General features: G+C 42.6%; 2 protein-coding genes across 2 annotated transcripts in view; one reads left to right on the forward strand and one right to left on the reverse strand.

Annotated features, from left to right (window-relative positions):
* The window catches only part of SCPEP1 (serine carboxypeptidase 1), a 22,007-nt gene extending 6,873 nt beyond the window's left edge, over window positions 1-15,134 (reverse strand). The window contains exons 1-11 of the mRNA XM_067547412.1: window positions 14,994-15,134; window positions 11,432-11,577; window positions 10,338-10,427; window positions 9,637-9,792; window positions 8,624-8,698; window positions 7,569-7,641; window positions 6,063-6,100; window positions 5,696-5,824; window positions 4,241-4,325; window positions 2,520-2,633; window positions 1,642-1,779 (exon numbers count right to left, since the gene is read on the reverse strand). Of these exons, the coding sequence (XP_067403513.1) occupies window positions 1,642-1,779; window positions 2,520-2,633; window positions 4,241-4,325; window positions 5,696-5,824; window positions 6,063-6,100; window positions 7,569-7,641; window positions 8,624-8,698; window positions 9,637-9,792; window positions 10,338-10,427; window positions 11,432-11,577; window positions 14,994-15,054 (1,105 nt within the window). The 5' untranslated portion in view covers window positions 15,055-15,134. The remainder of the gene's footprint in view (window positions 1-1,641; window positions 1,780-2,519; window positions 2,634-4,240; window positions 4,326-5,695; window positions 5,825-6,062; window positions 6,101-7,568; window positions 7,642-8,623; window positions 8,699-9,636; window positions 9,793-10,337; window positions 10,428-11,431; window positions 11,578-14,993) is intronic.
* Window positions 15,135-16,544: 1,410 nt separating this feature from the next.
* Window positions 16,545-23,738, forward strand: COIL (coilin). The gene is made up of 7 exons (XM_067547413.1): window positions 16,545-16,816; window positions 17,760-18,942; window positions 19,542-19,628; window positions 20,890-20,937; window positions 21,581-21,650; window positions 22,815-22,903; window positions 23,516-23,738. Exons 1-7 carry the CDS (start codon window positions 16,563-16,565, stop codon window positions 23,606-23,608), a joined length of 1,824 nt encoding a protein of 607 aa, XP_067403514.1. The 5' UTR covers window positions 16,545-16,562; the 3' UTR covers window positions 23,609-23,738.
* Window positions 23,739-24,881: the final 1,143 nt, after the last annotated feature.

The raw sequence follows: 24,881 nt of genomic DNA on the forward strand, positions 1-24,881 counted from the left end.
CACATCCCCATTCTCTTTTATGGCTCAGGCTCCCCAGCTGAACTACATCTCCCATGATGCACCATGGCAGTGACTCCCATGATGCAACCACCTCCCCTCACTACGAGGTGAGACTGCGGTGCATCATGGGAGATGCTGTGTGAACAGGGAGCCCATTGTATAAAGAATGAATGCATGAGGCAGCATGGCAGCTTTTCCAAATTAAAATATTTTGGTGGGTTTTTGGTGGATTTTTTTGTGGGAAATCAAAAGGCAACATTTTCTGCCGGGAGAAAAAATGCTTCTTTTCCAACCAGCTCTACTCAATTCCCCTGTTTGCCAGCAGAACTGGTTGCCATGTGGACAATCTGAGTGTGCAGCTGTTACTTTAGATGGCCGTATGAGAAGAGTCACACTGACAGCTTCTGCAGACTGAGCTGGAACTAGTGGTACATATGGAAGCTTTGCATAATTTACTGAGTGACTCACTGTGCCCATTTTGATGCATCTTTTAGAAGGTCTTGTATCACTATGTATATTTTATAAGCCACTTGTAAGTTCTGAAAGGAATAGTCTTGGTTTAAAAACTGCTCGAAGCCATTTGAAAAAAACAAAGTCTACTTTTAGTGATCTTTTGCCATATGAGGGGAAGAAAATTGGCCTCAGATACCATCATTTACTATCAGTCACATCAGCATAGTGCTAATACTCCCAGCAGAGTGGTCTTTAATCTAAATTAACTGAGAATTATTTAGGGATAGCTAACTATAGAGCATTGCAGACAGACTTTTCTAGGTCTGTTCAAGATCATCAGTGGAAAGCTACGTGAAAGAAGCAGCCATAGTCACCTCTGCTCTCTTAAGATGAAAGGCTCCCATAACATCCCTTTGCTCATGGGAAAGGAGGGGAACCAAGCCCATGGGTCTGACCAAGGATGGGACAGTCGAGTGGCAGCCAGTTCCCTCATGGCCTTCCAAAAAACTATTACAGGGGCTCTGTAGGGATGCAAATACATGCGTGGGGTATACGGGCTATTTTGCTTCTCCCAGAAGCAGTCAGGGTGCTCTGCCAAGAGTAGCAGGGGGCAGTTGAAGGCGCTACCCCGTCCCCGCACTGCACCACAGAACGTGTTGTGGGGGAGGGATCTGTAGATTTAGGGAACTGAATTCCTGGTCTCTTCTGGGAACAAACCCCGCCTAAACCCTCTCCAAGGAAACGAGGACGTGAATAAGAGCTATGTGCCTATTGTCTGTGTTCCTGAAAGGGTGACACAGCGGGATTCATAAGATGTACAAATGTACCTCAATGTAGAGGAAACACAGTCCATTGGTTAGAGTGCTAGCCTGGGCCCTGGGTTCACTTCTCTGCTCTGCTACAGACTTCCTTTGTGACCCTGGGCAAGTCACTTAGTCTTTCCATGCCTTCGTTCCCAATCTATAAAACACGGGGAATGGCACTGCCCTTCTTTGTAGGGGAGTCGTGAGGAGAAACACATTAAAGACTGTGAGGTGCTCACCTATTATAGTGGGGGCATGCCAGGACAATGGATGGGGGACTTGTATGGGGGCTGTCCTACAGATTCACATACAAATGTTAATGACCAGGGTGCATCTTGCGCTTCACTTGTGCCTCTCCCCACAATAAGAAAGAAAGAATCTGTACCCATGGTGTCCACGATGAGATCCAGCTGTCCGTTATAGATAGTAACGTTGACATTGGCTGCCAGCAACGCATCCACAATATAAATGACAGGCTTCATGAAGTCTTCGGCCATGTGTAAGAAGACCTCTTCCGACTGATCTATTTATTTGGATCCAAACGTGAAAGAAAAGGTGTAATTGACTCAGCGGGTCAGCTTTAAACGGAGGCTTACGCGGCAGGGCTTGCCAAGAGCGTGAAACGCAATTTGCTGATGCGCAAAAGCAAGCGGCAGAACAGCATATTCCAGACCACACTGCTGAGTGATTTAAATCAGTCGGCGTGAGGGAAGGGAAATGGAGAATGGCCAAGTTCCACATACATACAGGGGATATCAAAGCAGCACAACCCGTGTTTCTAACAGTACTGTGCTTGCAGGTTTGTCAGTTTCCATCTCCCATTACAAATCTGGAGGGGTTTTGGCAGGCGTTCAGCATTGTGCTCGAACGTTTCCCTCCGGTTTGATTTACACCCTCCTTTCCCACATTCTCACGGCACCTGCTTTCTGGCAGAGGAGAATGGATAGGAGTCTTTTTGGCAGACTCAGTTTCACAGATAGGCTTCAGCTGCTCGGGTATGAGGCATACTCTCCCATACAGGGTGTGCATGTAGAGGAAGACACAAGATCAGAATCATGCTTACTCCCATAGGCCCGCCAAGTTCCCTGTTCTGGGTCCTTTTTTGGAGTCTGTCCTACATTTGGGCCCAAGCAAGATGAGAATTTTAATGAGCAAGTCAGGGAACCTTTATCTGGTACAGCATCAAGACTGCTTTGAACAGACTGCAATACTGTGTAAATGACAAGCTGCCCATTAGAGCTGTGCCAGAGGATATGAAGGTACCTCCCCATTTCACAGAGTCAGGAATGATTCTTAGCTTCTTGCGGATGGGTCCATTCATCAGGTCACTTAAGCTTTCCTTATGCAGACGTCCGACGTGGCGCTGATAAAGTTTAACTGAAAGGAAAGAAAAGAGTTTACTCTGAGCACAGGGTGTTGGATCTGGATATGTACTAAGATGGCGTCTAATAAACAAACACCACAAGGCAAAAAACAAGTCTATCAAGGATCATCCAATTCAGATTCAAGAAACTCTTTTCTATTGAAATTATACAGTAATACACAGAGGAAGAGATTTGCTGATTTTTATGAGGTCAGCAGTAGAAGATAGAATCAGCCTATAGCCTTGTCAGAAGATAGATAAGGAACAGAGTTATTATCTTGTTTCTTTTTCTGCCAGTGCAGATTGTTCCCAACAGTACATTTCTGGGGCCAAGTTTCTGCTTTGGTGGGACATAAACTCTTCTCATCACCAGACAAGTTCATTCTGAGCTGCAACCCTCTGGTACTTTTTGAAAGTAAGGGAGGCTCTTCACCTCCTCCCTCCACCTCCCGTCTGTCTCTTGGAGCCAATAGAAAGATTGTAATACAAACAATTATTTCATTTCCATGTAAATATTTCGTGGCGCTGAAGTGATACAGTGAAGGCTGATGGAGGCAGGGGTCTAGTCAGATCATCTGCATGGACGGGAAACCATTTGGGTATCCTAGCCAGAAATGAGACATGCACGTCTTTGGGGGACATAGTTAGTTCAAAGGTCGTGAAACTCCACAGCAAAGTATTTACTACTCCCATGGCGACTATCCAGAGTGCACAGGACGCATCCAGGTGGAAGCATCTGCCACAAAAGAGCTGTGGTCTATCCCTCAAGGGGATCCTTCAGGCCCTCCCTGTATGGAGGCCAGGGGTGTCAGTACTCGAGAGCGCTAAAGGCGTCTTTGCGAGATCAGTGGTTCCCAACCTTTCTGAGTGAAAGCCTCCCTAGTTAACACCAGATAAAACACGGCCCCCCCTCTCCCCCCGACCTGTCCCCTCAGCGGCCAAACCACATACAACCCCTAGAAACACAGACCATGACAAGAATCGCACAACATTACTCCAGTCTGGCTGGCAGCAGCCTTGGGGCTGCTGCTCCCTGGGGAGGCGGCTCCTCAGCTCCAGCTGGCATGGAGCTTGCAGTGGGGGGTGAGGGGGGGGCTGCTACTCCTGGGGGGTGGGGGAGAGGAGGAGGCTGCGCCTCTGCTCCAGTGGCATGGAGCTTGGGGCTGCGGCTCAGTTGGCTTCTCTCCCACCAGCGCAGGATTTGGGGGAGGGGGAGCTGCTGCACCCAGGAGGTGCAGGGCTCAGGGGGTTCTCTGGCACGAGGGGTTTGGAGGGGGGCGGCTGCTCCTTTGCTCCGGCGGCACGGAGCTCAGAGCTGTGGCCCTCTGGGAGGGGAGGTGGGAGGGGGGGGGCTACTTCTCTGCTGCAGCTGGGTGCCCGGCAGGCATGGGGAACGTGGGGGCTGCTGCGCCCAGCCGGCACAGAGCGGCTTGACCAGAGCCTCACAGACCCCCTGTAATCTTTGGCGCCTCCCCAAGGGGGTCACGGACCCCAGGTTGGGAACCACTGCGCTAGATACTGACAGTTCCTACGGTCTACAGTCTCAGGTCTGGGTGCTCAGCATCTCTGCAAGTCAGGCCCTTGGAAGCTTAATTTCATAAATATGCTCCCCTTAACTTACTGAGATAGATATTTTTACGTTTCGAGGCTTTGAGATCTGGAGTCTTCTTGGATAGGATGTTGTAGAAATTCACATCGTCCGTGTTCTGAAAGAGTGAGAGAAGAGGGTATCAGCCTAGACCTTTTATTTCAATAGCTAGAAGAGAAACATCGCCGACACACGAGGGTTGCACGCTCCTCCCAGATCAGAGAGGGATCAATGGGCCCCTACTCTGCTCCTCATTCTGGCCCTATTTTGAGGAAGGTCTTTTTGGAAGGGCCTCTGTGTTTGAGAGAGAGTGAGGGAGAGCACACACCTTGCTCCTGATGTTTTTCCTAGCCTTGAAGGGATGGGAACTCCAGGAATCCCACCATCTCATCCATGGCTCCAGAGACTTCCCACCAGCTGCAGACATAGCCTCAGTGCCACCGATCTCCCAGATGCTCCCTTTGGCTAGGCCTTCCCCTGTCTGAGGCTTCCCATTGCTCAGTTTCCTCCTATCACACTAGCCTCAGACTTCCCACATGTCCCCTTTTGATTGTGGCTATCAATATCTGTCATTCATATCCTGGAACTACTGATGCAGCCAGTTCATAATACCTAGATGAATCCAAGAATTATGGATTCACCACATCCCTAGTACAGCCAATAGCTTGGATATGGACCAGCAAAGAGGTGTGTTTCCATTCAAGTTATTCAGAATTAAAACAAAACTCTACAAAATTTCCCATAATTAAATGTTCAGTATTTAAAAGTTCTGACGTACAAGTCAGAAATCATTTCATAGCAACAACCACGCTGGAACAGCTGTGTTTTCACTGTTACAGATACCCTACAGCTGGGAGGAATGGTTACATGGGCTTGGAGAGAAAGGCAAAAAGATTGCCAAATATAATGTTAGAGCATGAAATTAGGAAGTGAAACCAGCCGTGCACAGAACACTGGCAGCTGCAAAAAAGCCAATGAAAAAAGAGAAGTAGTGTTTAGCTTAGTCTTTCAGTTTTAGGACAGTTTTACTTCCATTACACTTTTAAAAAAAAAAAAATCATATAAATGCTATTTGAGTGAATTATGTCCCTGTAAAACACCTACCTTGGCCCAATCAAGCAAAACATGTCCTTAAAGTTAAGCTTGTGTAGTACCACTGAAGTCAATGGGTCTATTCATGTGCTTAACCTTTAACTCATGAATCAAAAGCTTAGTGCAGTAGTGCTTCGCATACATCTGGGCCTCATTCTCCATTGACTGCCACCTTATGTGGTCATTTACACCAGCGCAAAGAGAGTGTAAAATGCTTTCAAGTCAGCATGGTAGCATACTAAGTGCACTGGTGTAAACAACTGCGTAAGGAGGAGGTAATGGAGACTCTGGCCCACCTGGTACATTAATTTCAGGGGGTTACCTGAATTGGTTCATTTTCATAAGCCACTAGCTTATGTAACTTACAAATCTTGATGCCAGACAGCATCGTCTTACCTGTTCAATTACTTCCTCGGTTAGACTCCAGAGCTCAGTGGCCAGCGTAAATTGCTTTTTATTCAGCGCATTCATGACTTTTTTGGCAGCGGCAGTCACCTCCACTAGACCTTGATCGTCAAGAAGAGACTGGAATGCAAACAGGGAGAGAACAACCAGTTGCTCATGGAAGGAATTTGATTTGAGATCCTAAGTCACTGTTAATGTTAAACCCCGTTAATTACCAATAGGGTTTTTATATTAGTTGAAAGCTAACCTAGAAACCAAAGTGCCCTCTTGGATTTAAATTGTATCATATAAGGTCTTGAACAAAGCCTTGAAACCCAGAACAATTATTGCAAATAGCTGAGACGGAGGAGATACTCACAGTGCTGTAAAGGTAAGGGCCCCAGGAAAGCACAGAATCTAGAGAAACAAAAGAGGTTTCAAGTATCTAATACTTTCTCCAACAAAAAACTTTCCCTCTAATGTAACAGGAATAATAGTGACAGGAGCACAGAGTGGCAAAGCCGATTTACTCAGTAAAGAGGCATTTGTCAGATCAAATTTGGTCCAAAGTTAAGGCATTGAAGAACGGGCTGTTTACAAAGCTTAAACCCAATAAATCCACCATCATGACATTAGCTCCCCACACATGGCCAATGGAAGCTGTTTAAAGCAACCAACAGACATTTCTCCTGAAGCATTTGCAATTCAAACACTGCAGCGCTGTGCTAGTGCATGAGAACACGTGGACAGATTTGACTAGTCAATGTTCATTGTCCAAACTGACCTGTTTGCAAACAGTGCAAGAGGACAAAAAATACAAGTCAGATTTTAAGACAAGTTATAAGCTAGGGTGCTATTTGTAGCATAGGTAGGAAAGATTGTTTAAGGTAACCGTACAGCAGTCCACCCTTCTAACTGCCTGCATCTAAAGACAGATCCTTCAATGGGGCTTGCCCAATGTAGCTCACACTGCAGGATCAGGATCCTAACAAATGCTTTGATGTAGTCCTTCATCTCCGCCTCTTTCTCCCCACGCACACAGTCATCCCGGCTTTTCTGACTGTCACGCTGCTGTGGCTTGGTGGTTTCTAATTTTAGTGGTAACTGTAGAGATGGTTGGTAAAATGCAAACAGCAGTTTAAAAGCCAGATGTGGTGGACATTTAAAAACACCGAAACCTCCCAATGTAAAGTCCCCGACCAACTGTTGAGGGGAGTGGTAAAAGCAGGCCTTTTCCTACCTGCTGTTTTTAAGATGTGCTTGGGTTACATAAAGCCAAACCATTCAAGAGTGGACACGGTTTGGGTGCCCACCTGGAGACACCTATGACCTGCTGTTCAGAGGTGCTGAGGATTGAGTTCAGGTGGAGTTGTGGGTTCTCAGCATTTCTGAGAAATCTGGCCTAAAGCAGTCCCACATTTGAATTTCACAGTTTCTGGCTGCCCAAAGTCAACGGCCACCAGATCAAGGAGCATGTCAAATCACAGGGTGGGAGGAAGGAGGTGGACATAGAAGGCTGGCGTGTTTTGGGAGACCTAAGTATCATGGAGAAAGCAGTTTCCGTTGCAGCCCAGGCTAAGCCTTCACTGAAGTACTTGTTTATCGAAACACTTCAGACCTTTTAGTGACGTTTAGAGACACTCCCCTGCCACCCACCTAAAGGAACATGAGTTTGTTACTAGTTTTGTCCTGAGACCATTCTGAATTTTTGAACCCTCTAGAGGTTCAATTACAGCTCCTTGGAACATCAACGTACATTTACCGATTAGATTTCCTGCATTCATTGGAGAGCTTGACCATTTACAGTAAGGACAGACAATGTATCCTAGACAGATGTGGGCTTTTGGAGGAGAGGGAGACGTTCACAAAAACCCTATAAACATACCTAGAGGAGAAATCCAGGAATCTCCAAGAGCAGCCCCAACAAAATTGCACTCTATGTTCCCATTCTGAATAGCCTTTAAAAAGAATGTAAAGAGAGCTTTAAACACACATTTAGGTAAACGAGGATCTTGTACCTAGTTCTTCTCCTTAACCAGCAAATGATAGAAACAGGCTTCACAATGCAAAATAAGCAGAAGTGCCTTTGTGTTATAGAAAACAACCCTTCCCTTTTCACTAGCATCAAGGTACAAAGACAAATGAGATCTGATGGGTGTCCATATATGTCCTGAGTGACTATCAGTTCATCATTGTCTCTTGCCTGGTTCAAAAGAGACTCTGTAGGAGCTCCTGAATTCATTCTCAAACTTCATGGCCTGAAATGATTATCACAGGACAAGACAACACCACCAGAGGAGGCTCAGCTGCAGAAGGAAGATCAGAAGGGAGTCCTCATGCAGCAGTTCCATGGTTTGCATGCACACTGTATCTATAAAAGCCAGTGATGGAAGCTCGGAGTTTTATGAAACATGCTAATTCATTGGATTAGTTTGAGCCTTTGAGAATAAGCTGCTTCTTTAGTGATCTTGGGCCCTCAGAAGCCTTGCCTTTTGTCAGAGGCACATGGTGTATTCAGGGTTTTGTTGAATCATCTGATTCAAGCAACTGACTCTGGGATAGAGAATTTATGGGGCAGATTTTCAAAGGCACACGAGGGAATTGGGAGCCCAACTCCTACTAATTTCTGATGGGAGTTGAGCACCTAACTGCCCTTTGTGCCTTTGAATATCAACCACAACGAGGCCGCCTGTGTGCTTCACATAACTCTTGAGACCTGGGGCATGATGTAGTCTTTTTCTAGTTAGCAGCTTCTTAGATTGACTGAGATCTTTCCCATCATCGACAGTGAAGCAAGTTTACTCTCTAAAAATACAGAAGCTGCTGCTCTCAAAAAAGACCCCAACACCCACAATATGATCCTTCTTTATGATGTGAGAAAGACACATGCTGAGAAGGAAGAAGCGGTTATGCACCCACACCGGGAAGGATCTGCTTTACCTTATGCAGCTCCAAAGCGATACCAGCTGCCATTTTGCCTCCATAAGATTCTGAGAAGATGTAGAATGGAATAGTCTGGAGAAGGAAACCACACCATCAGGACAGTATATGTTTTGCCCACTCTTTGCCATCCATACGAAACCCAAACTGCACCTGTTCATCCCTCAGACACTAGATAGTTTGTTTGTTCATTCTGAGTTGCACCTAAAGAGGCCCTGATCCCACAGTGCTGTACGCAGAGTTTCACTGACTTCAGTGGGGCTCACTACAGGCACCAGAATTCACCTGCCTGAATGTAGAAATGGGGGCAAAGACAGCAGAATAAATAAATGCAGCTGCAATAGATATCACTTAGACATCCAATTTCACCTTTAAATCAGGGGGAGAGAAAAGGGGCATCAGCTGTGCCTGCAATTCTCTTACCACACTGTGGAGAAAGTGGATAAGGAAGTGTTATTTATTCCTTTACATAACATCAGAACCAGGGATCACTCAATGAAATTAACAAGCAGCAGGTTTAAAACAAACATAAGGAAGTACTTCTCTACCCAACACACAACCCGTGGAACTCATTGCCAGGGGATGTTGTGAAGGCCAAAACTATATCTGGATTCAAAAAAGAATTAGAGAAGGTCAAGAAGGGAAGTCCATCAATGGCTATTAGCCGAGATGGTTGGGGATGCATGCAACCCCATGCTCTGAGTGTCTCTAGCCTCTGACTGACAGAAGCTGGGACTGGACAACAGGGAATGGTTCTCTTGATAATTGCCCTGTTCTGTTCATTCCTTCTGAAGCACCGGGCATTGGCCACTGTTGGAAGAGAGGACACTGGGCTAGATGGAGCATCGGTCTGACTCGGTACGGCTGTTCTTACGAGCAGTAGCTAGTGGCATGTGCTGTCTTCTGGAGAGGCTGTTCTCTTTCTTGGTCTAGCTGTTCACAAATCCTCTCTGATGCCTTGGTTAGCATCACACTCTTCTTTAATGCTGTTAAACAAAACTAGAGTTCCTTACCTGGAATTCTTTCATAGAGCTGAAGAACTCTTTCAGAAGAACCAGCATATCGGAAGAGACAGTGGAGAGATTTTTTGCAAACGCATTACTATCATTTGTGTAACTGAATCCAGTGCCAACAGGATTATCGACAAACAGTATGCTGGCTGCCTGCAGCTGTATAGCCAGGAGAAAGGAGATTTGTATGAAGTTTCCAGTCAATTAACAATACATGCAGACCAGTAGTGACGCTGTTAGGGACCTGTCAGCAATCCTAACAGAGCCTAAATTATTACGGCATCTACAAGGACATGGACTGAAATAAGAGCTTTCTCGATTTCCTCTTTTCCCAGCCCCAGATGTTTACTACAGACAAGTTTACCATCTACAGACAAATCAGATGGGTATGCCTGTGGTCATGTGAGCTGCTCTTAACAGCTGTTTTCCCAACTACAGCATTTTAGGGGTAAAGTATTTGAAGATAAGCAAGGTATTGTAAACATGTGGAGGAGGGTGGTTCCATACCACTTTAAGCATGTTTGTTGGTTCAAGAGTAGAAGTACAGAAAGATTTGGGTCTCAGGAAGTGTTGAATTTCAGATGGACACTGTACTGCTTGGGGCATTTTTGTCCTACTCAATCATTTGACTAAGAAAGCAAGGATCCCATCTATTAGTCAATGAGTAAAAGCTGAGATGACCCATTATAAGCTTTCTACTATACCCAGGTTGTATTTCTTGGTTTCAGTTCTGCATCCAAGGGACCGATTTCTTCAAAGTTCCCAAATCCACAGCCTGAAGCTCCTGGACCTCCCTACGGGGTTGGGGTGAGTAGGAGAGAGGAGGAAGAGGAGGAGGAGATGGGACAAAACAAGAAAGCTAATTAGAATCTGGGGAATCAAGACAAACCAATAGAGTTAGACCATTGGAATTCCACAGGAATCGTTTGTGTGCTGCATGCTAAAATGCAAAGGGAACCCCTGTCTTCCTTCATTACACACATGCCCTGTTTGTGGAGAGAGGAATTTAAGAGACTCAGTCACTACTTTGTGAATGCAACTGATGAACTTTATGCTATGCAAATACCGGTCTGAAGCTTTCCTTCCCATCCAGAGCTGAACACACTTCAGCGTAGAAAGATATGGAGGAGTCAGCTACTGAAGTGGTGCACACATAATAGTCAGTTTTCCAAAGGTGCACAGCATGTACACTACACTTTGCAGAATTAATCCAGAATGTGAAAGACTCAGTCAACTAGTGGATTATTTTCAACATTAGCTCCTGTAATATACTGTCTAGAATGTGTGTATATATAAACACACACACCACTGCCTTGAACTAATCTGACTGGATAGAACTGGTCTCCACTCTAAACTAAACAGTCCCAATCTTTCCCCTCTCTCCACATAGAAACCTTTCTAGGCCTCTAATCATTTCCATCAATTGTCTCTGACCTTAGACTGTTGGAACTGCCCTTCAGGGGTGCATCAGCCTTTTAGTTACATGTTTGCAGGGTGTCTAGCACAGAGGGGTTGAGGTCAAGAACTACTACTGCAATCCAACGAATAATAAACTGTCTTGGTTTCGGCTTCTTGTTACAGGGTGATCAGAGCTAAACACATTCCATTAATTTATAGAATTGCTTTAGAATATTTTCAGTATTCTTTGCTAACCTGAAAACCTAGTTCAGACAGGAGTCAGAGAATAAGTCATAGCTCAGAATCTTATTTCGGTTTAGCTAGAATATCAGGGCAGATCAATATGCTGAATGGTGCAGAAATCAAGATTCCTTTTAAAATGTCTTTCACTATATCTTACCTGAAGCCACATAATGAGAGGTAATTCTGTGAAATTTTTGGTAGGGTTGTTTGCATAGTACAGCCACCAGAACATGTGTGCATTGCTTCTCACTGTTACATACCCCCATGCTTCTTTCTGGTCTTTTGATTGCTTTAGAACTGCACCTAAAGAAAAAGGGGATCTGATTCAGTAGGGTAGGGTTGGACACTTGACCAGTCCAAACATACTTGGTGAACGACAGGTCAAATAATGGCAAAATGGTCAAATATTTTAAAGAACTAATTTATTATAACAGTAACAACAAAGAGAAAGACTTTATGGTCTCCAGTAAGCTAGGCCTTAGGCAGGTACTTATGCCTGACTACAAAAAGTTCTTAATGGAGTTATTTTAACTCAGAAAAATGTGAAACACAATGAAATGAAGTTCTAAAAAAATGAAAGATTGGCCTCACAATGCAATGAAAAAGGTAGGTCACTGCCTAAACCAGAGCATTCTTGCTAAAATAATTCCCTGTGATCAAATAATAGGTGATCATATAATGATATGACATATAATGCCAAGCCTAAATTATGTTTCACATTCTATGGCCTTGAGACATTTGACCAACAAACTAGGCTAAGACCCATTAGTTTTAATTTTGGGCGTGATAATTACAAATACTCTCATTCAAAAATATTTTCTACTGAACAAAACACCTGAGCCCTGCCTACCTTAACACTTCCACCCAAATCCTGCTAACACTTAAGGACTTGCATAACTTTGACTTCATCAGTTCTATGCACAGGAATGAAGCTATGCACGTACTTACGTGTTACCAGGATTGGGGCCTTCCATTATCATTACCACAAGTGCAGCTGTCCAAATACTGGAATAAATTTTCTGGCACAGACATGCCTTTAAGTACATGCAAAGAGCAGAGGTGAAATCCTCGTGCCATTGAAGACAATGTCAAATCTTATATTGACCGTAATGGGGACAAGATTTCAGCCTAAGGTTATAACAGTTTGGTCCCAGTCTCACAGGAAAGATCAAATCACGTTATTACAGTCCCCAAATATTGTAAGTTTAGGGCCTTAAGAAAAGTCATCATGCATCACACTTTTAGGGCCTGATCCAAAGCCCAGTGAAGTCAGCTGAAGACTCATATTAACTTCAATGGACATAATCTACTATGGTGTATGATGCAGATTCATTGTAGGGAGCAGACTTTTAAAACTTAATCCCCTCCCTAAACTTCTTTATCACAAAATAGTCACTATAACAACCTGGACTGTCCAGTAACTGAGAAGTATGTTGGTCAGTAAAGACTGTACTGTAGAGCACAGTCCTGCAATGATTCCATCTATTTTGTTCAAAATTTGGGTTAAGAACCGCTCCACATGTGTGCAAAAGCACAATAAAGCGCTTACTTATTCTTAATCGGTGCTAGGTCACTAGATTTCAGGAAGATAGATTTTTTGTTGTGAGGAGCAGCAGCATTAACGGCCTTGAATGAGCCTACAGTCTGCTAGCAGTGTTATCAGCATGGTTTTTGAAAACACTGCAAGTAGAGGAAGGGTTACCCATGTAGAATGATATGATAAGCAGAATTGGTTTAGCCATGTTCTCTTTAGCTCTGATGGGACTCTTTGACATTTTTCATGATACTTTGTAGCACCAAGAATTCACATTCATTCTTACTGCCAAGATGGACTTCAGCTCATCAGTTCATGTAGTGCCATGGATTCAAAAATTAAGGACTTCCTCAAGCTCTGCATTAGACTGTGTCATTAGTTGATATGCTAGTTGGGACTGTTAGCATCACCTAAAAATGCGATCTGCTTTGAAGTGCAACAATGCGTTTGCCTTACACGCAAGAAAAAGTCTCTGCTGTCCAATCAAGCAATGATTTCCAAGGGAGAGTTTGGTACTATGAGACAGAGACCTATGGCCCTGATACTATAATTAGATCCAGAACGGCAGCCCATGTACCCGTGGGGAGCCCCATGGAAGTAGGTGCAGGGGTCTGCATAAGATCCAGATCCACTTGCAGGATGGAGGCTTTAATTTTCAGACAGCTTCACCCAGGAAAATTACCCAGTTTCAAAGAGCCTGGATCAGAGAAGCTGAAGGTGGAAATCAAAAGGCCAGGCCACAAAAAAATCTTGTGCTAGAAAGGAAAGTCAGCCTCAAGTAAACTAAAATGCCTGCAACACCAAGCATGTAAATGTTCCAGTATAAGCGTGCTTCTAACTTTAAATCACTTATTAGGAGTTAACTGGGCATTTGCTTACAATGGCCAACATAGGACTGTCTTGAAGTTATTTTTCTAACACCTGGAAGAATCCTGAAGCTGGACTTGAAAGCAGTGTAACAGCTGAAGTGCAGAGAGGCAGCCTGATTTTTATAAGTTCTTGTCTTGTTTATAACCCCCTTCATGTTGCACAATAGCTGGCAGTAAATCAGAGAGGTGCAATTTGAACAAGGGAACACTGTTTTTTTTTTTCCAGCTTGTTAACTACTTTTCCTATTTGTGTTTTCAATTTATTTAGTTATTTCAAGAACCCTAGAGGTTCAGCAAGATCATCAGTTGTGTGACCCTGTGGCTAATAAATCATGTGCATAAACAATAATCTGCATAAGACAAATAATGTCTCTCCACTTATATCTTATCAACAGCCTTGACAGAAAGCTCCAAACTTCTCAGTTACATTAAGCTGATAACTGAAAATAATGTTTTGTCCCATAAAAGTTACACAACAGAGACTTATCTTCATTTGTCTCTCCTGGGACACCGGGGTGGTGGGGAGGGAAGCAGCAGAGTTCAGAGGTTTAGATTACATCTAACTCCCATTCTAGGTAACAAGTTAGCATCTTTAACCCACCCCACACTCAGTTCATGCTTTTCAAGTAGGAGAAGTGGACTTTTTTTCCCCCCAGCTGGAGAAAGCCAGCCACATAACAAAGGATGACACTATATCTTAAGGGTGCACAACACAGACCTCTACATTAAAGACAAGCACATAAAAGTCAAATTAAAGCACCCAAAAAAATGAACACAGCCGATTTCAAACTTGAGCCGCAAACCTACAATCCTGACTTCAGTGTGGAGCTGCTCAGATGGGTGAAGTTACATATATTCTTAGGGCCTGAACCTGAACACGCTTAGTAACTTTTTCCATTGCGAAAGATTAAGGGAACAGCCAGCGTATTCCAAGCAAGCGATTCCATAATAAGAGACACAGGGCAGGCAAAACTTAAAACAGTCTGAGCCCAGAACAGACCCCCGTAAAAAGGATCAGGCTTTGAAAGCTCTGCACAAAACTCGCAGTACATCTGGCCTGATGCTTCTGCCAGGGGTGAGCACAAAAGATATGGGGGTGGGAGGTGGTATGCAGGGCGAAAGGAGGCATCATTCATTCCCTAGTGTTCACCTACCAGTAAATGCCTTAAAGTTCAACAAGCCACAAAACAAGTCAGTTTAGAGCAAGTTTATGAGAAAGGTGCCTGTGAGTAATGCCCGTCACCCTAGTCTCAGTAACTCCTCATAGGACTTGTTAAACATGCATCCCTCATACACACAGCCTCTATCAAACATACCTGAACCCAAAGTCAGCAGGAAAAGCAGCCGGATAACGTGTTGTCTAAGCAGCAGCTCCATCTCTGCAGCAACTGGGGAGTTTCCTGATTGAAAATCATATGACTCAGGTCTCTAGTCAGCTGCCTAGTAAGAAGGGAAGTGGTGGCTTTCTGGTTATAAAGGGAGCCAGCCAGTTAATAACACAGGGCGCCCTCTCTCCTCCCCTGCATGGTAAATGCAACAGATATTTTTGCAGCAGCCACTTAGCATGGTTCTGTCTCTGCGGGGAGATTTAGGCTGGCTTGCCAAACAGGCTGATTTCCCCATGTTATGCTACAAGCTTTATTGGTCTTGTATACATGAGAACACTACTGGTTTTTCTGATGCTGGACTCTAAATTCAGCCTGTAAGATGAGGCAGAGAATTGTATATACAATCATCAAGTGATTTGTGTGTGCTAAAAGGATTTACAATCATCTGTTTCCACAACTTCTCTCATGATTTAGGTTTTCCAAATTCAAATTCTCTGGACACAGAATTCTAAGCAAATATTTCTCCCTCCCTCCCTGCCTTTCTCTTTCTTTTTTAATGTCCACACATCTCAGATTCTCATTTCATCCTATTCAGGTTTGATGTTTTCTAGAAGAACTCCTTGCTCCGATCTTGTGGACCCAACCCAAAAACATTTATGTACAAGAGTAATTTTTCTCATGTCAGTATTCCCACCAAAGTTAATGAGACTCTGCACATAGGAATGGCCATATTGGGTCAGACCAATGGTCCATCTAGCCCAGTATCCCTGTCTTCCAACAGTGACCAATGCCAGGTGCTTCAGAGAGAATGAACAGAACTGGTAATCAAGTGATCCATCCCGTCAGCCATTCCCAGCTCCCATGCATAAGTCTCTACCCATGTAAATCTGATTGAAATATCATGGACTTAAGATGCTAAGATCAGTTCTCGTAAGAGCAGAATTATTTTACATGATTAACTTTACATGGGGTGTGTTTGGGAGGGAGAAGAGAGTTTAAATGATAATTAAGGCTTTGATCCTGTATTTGGCTACACCCAGGTATATTTTAATGCCTTGTGTAGCCAGTTGCAGGATCAGGGCCGAAGAACAGACACTCATCTGTGCTAAGAGATGGGTCAGGTAATATCTTTTACTAGACTAACTTCTTGTGGTGAGAGAGACAAGCTCTCGAGACACACAGAGCTCTTCTTCGGGTTGCAACTCAGTGCCCAAATTCTCACGAATGTCCCTATGGAAAAGAGGAAACAGGGGCCCTGATCCTGAGCTGAACGCCACAGGCATAAAAAAATAAATACCACGATAAAACCAGAGTCAATAAAATTCACAAGAATTACCGATTACCAATGTGAACCCAATTGTGACAGGGTGGTTAATAACAACCCAACCATTTGCTCCCTGCTGCAGCCTGCACTCTTCCCTGGCTGCGGTTCGCAGCTGCTGCCAGCAGGTGGCGTCCGAGTTGCGAAGCTACCGCTACTGCTTCCCCTCTCTCTCTTTCGTCCCGCACGGGGCACCGTAGCATCCCCTCCTCCTCCCACGTAACTCCTTTTCCAAGATGGCGGCGGCCGGTGGCGGGGGGCCCGTGCGGCTCCGGCTGCTGTTCGACTACCCGCCGCCGGCGAGCCCGGGCTGCTCGCTGTGCTGGCTGCTCCTGGAGCCCAGCCAGGTGCGCCTGGTCACCGACCTCATCAGCCTCGTCCGGGACAAGTTCGGCTTCAGCCGCCGGGCCCAGCTCAGCCTCTTCCTGGAGGGGGCGCTGCTGCCGCCGACCGAGAGCGCCCGCCTGGTGCGGGACAACGACTCCCTCAGGTGCCGGCGGGGAAGGGAAGCGGCTCCTTCAGGTGCCGGGGGGAGGGGCGCGGTTCCCTCAGGTGTTGGGGGAGGGGCGGTTCTCTCAGGTCCTGGGGAATGGCGGGAAGTGGCTCCCTGAGGTTCCCGGGGGCAGGAGAGGCGAGACTCCCTCAAGTGGGGGGAGGGGAGGGAAGGGAAGAGGCTCCCTCAGGTCCTGGGGGAGGGAAGAGGAGCGAATCCTTCGGGTGCGCGGGGTGGGCTACTCACTTGGTGGGAGGCACCTGTGGCCGGGGGTCAGTTGTCCCCGTGGGAGGCAGGGGCCCCTCATGTTTTTACCCTGGCTCCCTGGGCCCCAGGTGCTGGAGGCATAAGGGGTGGGTGGGGGAATATATATATATGTTTTTTAATTAGGAAACTAGGCCCGTTCCCAGGTGGCCGGAGGAGCAGGAGCCTTGAGCTCACATCTCTGCATCTCCTCTCTTCTCTGCAGTGTCGCTTTCAGGACTGCTGTACCGCCCCAGCGCTTGGCTAGTGATGAGAAAACTTGCTTCTGCAAATCATCACCTAACCTGATTTGAAACACTCCTTTCCCTTTGTGCAGACACCTTTCAATACCTTTCAAATCATGGCAGCTGGTCATATTGCAGCTTAGGTTCAGCTCTTTTTTGAAAAACACCTTTCTTGTTGCTTGTTCTTGTTGCACACACACACCTCCCCCTCCACCCCCCCACACACACACTTGATCTTAACTCCCATTGAAATGGGGACTTTGGGGTGTTTGATGACACCTAGTTTAGTCCTTGGTGGCATAATCTGTTTGGGAGATCGATAGGTGTATCTCCTCACCTACTGAGGTAGTATTCCTTAGCTGCTAAATTAATAGCTGTGACATCCTTATTTCTAAAAGACAGTCATATAATAATTTATACTGAAGGCTGGTTTCTCTTTGTGTTTTTGACAGGGTTAAATTGGAAGAGAGAGTTGCAGATGGTTGTGATGAGGTCAGTAATGGTATCATTTATTCATCAAGAAAAGAGAGAAAAAGGCACAGGCAAATACTGGAAGAGGAGGAGGACTGTAAAAGTGAATATGACCGACACAGAAGGAAAAAGGAGAAGAAGAAACAGAACTCTGAACATCTTTCTTCTAAGGAAGAGGACTCTGTAATTGTTCAAGACTCTCGGAAAAAGTCCAAGAAAAAAAAAAGAAAAGAAGAGGTGAATGGAAGAAATGATATCACAGGAAGTAAGGATGACAGCTGTCCTGATGAGTTCAAAAAGCTTAAAAAAAAGTCTGAGGGGGGGAAAGAGCTGGAGACAGAAAAAAAGGATGCTAAGCAGAGAAAGACAAAGGCAATTAGAGGAAAGACTGTTTTAGAAAAGACAAACAACAGTTTCTCTTCGAAACCTAGTGAAAATAGCACAATAAAAAACATCACAGCACAGTCCCACAAAAGGAGAGGAGAAATTTCAGATCATGATTCCTCCAGTACGTCATCTGACAATGAAATGGATATGAAGCAAAATAAATCCTCACATAAACCTATGGCAGCAACCTTACACAGAGACAAATCCCAACTTGCTGCAAATTTTGCTATAAAAACTGTTGCTGCTAGTAAAGTTACCACAAAGTCTAAAGATGAAAATTCCCCTAAGACTGTAATTAGTAAAAAAGCAAAACCCCAATCCTCTAGTTCAGATTCTGACTCTAGTATGGAGGAGGAGGAGCAAAGCAGTAACTCAAAGAGAAAATTGCTGCCTAATAATCCGCCAACTGGAAACATTATTTCAAAGTCGCCCAAGGCAAAGACCTCCTCTTCAGAGTCTGATAGTTCAGATTCAGAGACTTTTGTTATTAAAAAGCCCATAGCAAATGTTGGCTTCAATAAATCCTTAGTAAGAAATGGTGATAAACAATTGCCAGCTAGCAGTCAAGGACCAACCGCCAACCCTAGCAGTTTGGGAAGGGGACGTGGAAGAGGAGAGGATAACTTCTTTTGGAGAGGATATAGGGGCCGTGGGTGTCGTGGGATGATCCGGGGCAGGGGCCGAGGCGAAAGCAGTTTCTTCTTCAACTACAGCAATGAAAGCCAGAAACAGCAGCAGCTAAATGATACAGCAACAAACACTTCTGTTGTTATCCAGGTGAGTGACTATGTCCTCATAACCCATTTTTGACGTTTTTTTTTTAAATCTATAGCTTTTTTACTTAAATTTCAGTAATTGCATGTACAAAAATGCAGTAATATCACTAGCTCTTATGTAGTGCTTTTCATCATTAGATCTCAAAGCACTTAACAAAGGTTGATATCATTATTCCCATTTTACAGATAGGAAATTGAAGCACAGAGAAAAGAAGTGATTTCCCAAGATTACCCAACAGGCCAGTGCCAGAACTGGAAATAGAATCCAGGTCTTGAGAGCCCCAACTCAGTGCTCTACCCACAGGAAACATTGCCTGTCACATCAGAGGAACATAAATTGTAAAAACAAAAAAAGATAAGACTAGTGTAAAGAATACAACTGTACCATTCATTCAGTTAAGGCCTGCTGACACATATCCTGAAGAAGTGTTAGTAAAATACTGTTTTTACATTATACATGTAGCTAGCGCTCTACCTCTTGGTTTGCGTGCTGGTTTGTGTGATAGGTTTTCTCAGAGTTTTTTCATACAGCATTAATATTGCCTATTTGCTTTTGTTAATTAAATAATTGAATCAATGGGTTTAATGTTTGTTTCCCAGAATCCAGTGAAAGTTCCAAAGAGGGACTATAGTGTACTACCTCTGTTAGCTGCCCCACCACAAGTAGGAGAAAAAATTGCCTTTAAGGTAAGGAAATCCTAAAATACATAGTGTTAGTCAAGTGGCTGAAAACTCTTTCAGATGTACCAGTATAATAAATTTTGCAATATATAACACCGCTACTTTAGCCGTGACACCCAAAATCTTGCATTTCAAATGTTCTCAAACTTGCATTATTTAGTGACTGTTGTTTTAGAATATGTTTGCATTTATCCGGATGTGCAGTTAACCTTGATTCCCTTAGCTTGTAAGTTAGAGGGGGGGAAATGGGTCCCAGTAGGTTTGACATCACCACCTTTCCAAATGAACTATAAAATTGGGTCTTCAACCATTGGCATAAGAACTGGGTATCCAAAGAACCCTTTTTCACCTTTATTGGTGAATAACTTTTTTGTCTAATTTTTTTCTAAGAAATCTGGAACCCTGACAATGGTTCAAAACCCTCTAAGCCTTCCGGTATGTCTTGTATTTGCAAGTAGCTCTAAAATTATTCCCTGATCTATCTCTAACTAAGCATTTTCTTGAATAAAAGTACCTGCTCCAGTTTTGATTGTGCATGTATTTTCAAAGTGTCTTGCTCTAAAGACACAGCTTGACTGGATTCAATTGATGCCTTGATTTTAGAAAGCTTTTGAACTAGTGTAATTGTTTATTTTGTTTTAACATAAGTAAAGAAATGTCATACTTTCCATCTCCGCCTCAATTTCAATAGGAATTCCTAGTCAAATCTGTATAATGGATCCTTCCCTCAGACCACCTGAGTCAAGCGTCAGGTAATCAAGCTGACTTTGAACCTTCCCAGAATGCCTCTTTTTTTCTTGGAAAAGCTGTCCTGATACAAACAAACAACTCCTGAAAGACCACAGTAGAGAGAAGTGTCTCTCTCTCTCTCTCTCTCTCACACACACTCACACACACAATTACTGTGAGACCTAGATTCTACAGAAAGTGAAATTCCTCTGAAGTTACTGTTTATATGGTGTTTCTATGACATTGTTGCAAAACTTGCTACAGAAATAATGCTACTTCATTCCCAAAATCAAAAATCTCTGGTGCTGAGGAAGCTGGAGTCACAGTGATCTCTTCTTGAGGCCCAAGCTGCATGAAAAGCCACTAGAGCAATCAGTCATGGAATACTAGCTGAGGCAAGCAATTAGGGTCCAGGAGCAGGAGATACAGCCTTTACGCAGTTCACCTCAGTGATAGGGCCCAGACTGGATAGTAAGGGGCAGAAGCAGGAAATATAATTTTTCATGTTTTTTAATTATTTATATTTTTCTTTTAACAGCTTTTGGAATTAACTGAAAATTATACTCCTGAAGTATCTGATTACAAGGTATGTTTTCAAAAACGAATGTATAATACTACAGTGGGTAAGACAAGGTTTTGGGGTGTCTCAGATATTTTAAAATTCTGTGCATTATATATATTTTCTCCCCACTTCTCCTGTTACTGCGCAGACTATTTCCAATATAAATAAAAATAATTACAAAAGATAAAAACCATTCAAAATACTAACGCGTTGTCATTAGAAACACACATGCAAGCAATGTTGCTGATGAAAGGGCAAACAATTTAAAGTGGGAAGAAAAATTCCAAGCTTTTGGATGCAAAAGAACATTGAAAGACTTGGCACATTTGTTTGAAGTTGTCAAGACACTTCATGGAATATTAAAAATACATCTTCGTAGCAGTTTCAAAGAAAACTTGATTTATAGCTGATTGATTGCCATAGTCCATGTGGATTAATGTAGCAATAAAAGATTTGGGGTTTACTGGTAGTACTAATTTCAGTTCATTTAAAACTTTTAAAGTTAATTATTTAATACTTTAACAGATTTTTCAGAACTGGACAAATGACTTCATCACATAGAAATATTTGCTCTAACTGTGCTTGAGCATATCCCTGTAATGTAATATAGAATATTTGCCAAATTTGCTATGCTTCAACGTGGGACTGTTTTTGTTGTTTTTTGAAGGAGGGAAAAATAATCAGTTGGAATGCTGATAACAAACAGCTAGAGCTTGAGATTCTTTCATCTTCAGCAGGCAAGTACATGTAACTCCAGAAGTCAGTATGTAAATATTTAAAGTAATTTCTGCTGCAGTGGTAAACATCAATAAGACAATATATTACAATTTTTCAGACACATTTTTTCAGCATTACCTCAAACATAAAATTTCCAACAGATTAAAATAGGTTGTTAAGTACAGAAAATCCATGGCACTTGCTCACTGTCTTGAAGTTGGTTGTACACATTGCTAAGTAAGGTTGGATACTCGAATGACTTGTCAGTTGTGGCATCATGCATACAAAGTTCACTTTGAGTTGTACTGTTCACAGTTAGAAAGCTAACAATGTCCCAATGGAACTGGTCCACTGCATCATCTGAAAGATTAAAATAGTTAAATGAAAATAAATGGAATAGACATGCCTGTGAATTGAAGACATTTTGGGGCTGAGTCCTGTTCTCATTGTTTTGCCATTGACTTTATTGGGTGTAGGACTGAGTCCTTACAAAATGATGGAATACACCTCAAATACTTGACTGAAATTTGGAATGCACATATAGTGATAGCCACTTAAAAGCCAACATTTATCAACAGCTGCCACCCATCTGAGTTTGATATAGCTTTTCCTTATACTTAAATCAGGATAGCTTAGTGGTTAAGTTGGCAAATGTTGACTTTTTACTGGATTTTACTGTGTGCTTTTAACTAGATACCTGTATTGTAACTTTTTTTTTTAACTAGGTCACCTGTCTCTGATACGTATATACCAGTTATATGCATTGCTGAAAAGGTGTCTGTGTGCCTAAGCACTGTATAACTGAACAGTGACAAATGGGTCCCTACATCAAGCAATTAGATTAACAAGTTATTATTGTACACTGTGATACAGTATAGTGTAAACACAAAGTAGTGTATCATTACTGCTCAACTGCTTCATTGAACCACTGAGGAGTGAATGATTGTAACAGTGTCTGTTGTAATGTGTAATGCTGATTAAATAAATGAACTTGACTAGCTTTTTAAATATTGTACAAATAATCATCTGACGAAGTGGGTTTCTGCCCACGAAAGCTTATGCCCAAATAAATGCGTTTGTTTTTAAGGTACCATAGAACTCTTGTTGTTTTGTACAAATAATGTTTACCTTTACATTTATATAAAACTAACTGGAAATCACTTTTTTTCCCCTTCTTATTTAAGTGGTGAAAGAGCCAGGAAAGTTTGATCTGGTATACCAGTCTGCGGATGGAGCTGAAATGATAGAATATGCTGTTTCTCAGGATACGAAGGTATATTAATATTCTTTAAACTGTTTGGCATTGTGCACAGTTGAAATATTACCAATTGTACGTGACTCTTCATTGCAGCTAAGGAACTTACGTGTTTTAGTGAGATTTCTATTTGTCATACATCTCAATGAAAATGAGTGAAAACAAAACAAAAAAAAATCAGTTTCTTTATAGTGATTGGTGTATTGTATATTATAGCAATCATTACTTCAACACTGAATCTTATTTAATAGCTGCACAGGTATACAGATGTATATACACAATTTGATTAACAAATTTTTTAAAGATTTTTTTCTTAATATAACAGAATACAAATATTATGTCTAGCATATTTCGGTTTTTACAAGTTTATCTGTTCATCTGATATTTTACTCTCCCTACATGTGTGTATCTTTGCTGATGTTAGTGGAATTCTGTGTATATTGGGAGAGCAGAAAAGCAGAGTAGGGATTCACCATACATATCATTGTACTATAGTTCTTGTTTAGTAATGCGCTTGTACAAATGTGCAGCTGATATTACTTTCTTAGCACAAATATAGACAATAAAATAAATTCTTATCTTTTTGTTTGTTTATGTCCATGCTAAATATTATACATGTGTTTGTTTCAGATAACTGAAAGTTGGGTTGCACTGATTGAGCCAAGACTGATTGTTGAACCTTCTCCTACTAATGAATCAAGTACAGAGAACGTAAAACCCTAAGATGTGAACTCACTTTCCCTATGTGTAAATAGTTGTATGGACTCACTGTTTTGTGAAGTACTTTCTTGTGGTTTTGAAGACAGTAAATACACTGATGGATATTTTTTAATAAAACAATTTTAAAATGAAACTGTGTATACAGAACTATAAATACAGTTTTTCAAAGGGAATTTTGGTGTATTTAATATAGAAAAGTACATTTGCCTCTTTTTAAATAACATTTTAAGAATACAGCAGTTTTTCTGCCAAACAGCCGTTAGTTACATATTAAGAATTGCTTGCTCTTACATACAAAATACAGAAATTCCTTTAAAATCATTAGTTCCAGTTAAGTTTATTCTCACAGATGAACACATTTGCTGGGGAAGAGTCAACATAGTTTTTGTAAAGGGAAATCATGTCTCACCAATCTTTTGAAGGGGGTCAACAAGCATGTGGACAAGGGTGATCCAGTGTATTTAGATTTTCAGAAAGCTTTTGACAAAGGTCCTTCACCAAAGACTCTTAAGCAAAGTAATCTGTCATGGGATAAGAATGAAAGTCCTCTCCTGGATCAGTAACTGGTTAAAAGATAGGAAACAAAGGGTAGGAATAAATGATCAGTTTTCAGAATGGAGAGAGGTAAATAGTGGTGTCCCCCAAGGGTCTGTACTGGGACCAGTACTGTTCAACATATTCATAAATGATCTGGAAAAAGGGGTAAACTGAGGTGGCAAAATTTTCAGATGATACAAAACTACTTAAGATAGTTAAGTCCAAAGCAGACTGAAGAGTTACAAAGGGATCTCACAAAAGTGGGTGATTGGGCAACAAAATGGCAGATGAAATTCAATGTTGATAAATGCAAAGTAATGCACATGGGGAAACATATTCCCAACTATACATATAAAATGATGAGATCTAAATTAGTTGTTACCACTCAAGAAAGAGATCTTGGAGTATAGATAGATCTCTGAAAACATCCACTCAATATGCAGTGGCAGTCAAAAAAGCTAACAATGTTGGGAATTGGGTGATCATCATTCTGTACCCATCTCTCCACTGCAGCTCAGCTCAGTTCAGCCTGTTCTCTTACCTTTGCAGGGGAAAAGCTGCAGCAAGGCCACCAGGATTTTAGCTCAGCACCGTTTTTACAAAGTGATGAGATCACCAAGACTTTGACAGTGTTGGTGAGATGAAGTTTCCAAAAGCATTGCCCATGGAGTCGATTAAAAATTTTTTTTTGAAATTATTTTAATGGGATATTGAAAAGACATAATTTGAAGAAGTAACC

This window comes from Emydura macquarii, unplaced genomic scaffold, assembly GCF_026122565.2.
Source record: "Emydura macquarii macquarii isolate MOO-44397 ecotype Brisbane River unplaced genomic scaffold, CSIRO-AGI_Emac_v2 contig_1230, whole genome shotgun sequence".
Classification (NCBI taxonomy): Eukaryota; Metazoa; Chordata; order Testudines; family Chelidae; genus Emydura; species Emydura macquarii.

Excerpts from the sequence above, each read along its gene's own strand:
- COIL (XM_067547413.1), top strand. The coding sequence starts at position 16,563 with ATGGCGGCGGCCGGTGGCGGGGGGCCCGTGCGGCTCCGGCTGCTGTTC. Across the intron at positions 20,938-21,580 it reads CTGAAGTATCTGATTACAAG|GAGGGAAAAATAATCAGTTG; the intron begins GTATGTTTTCAA and ends TGTTTTTTGAAG. Across the intron at positions 21,651-22,814 it reads GATTCTTTCATCTTCAGCAG|TGGTGAAAGAGCCAGGAAAG; the intron begins GCAAGTACATGT and ends TTCTTATTTAAG.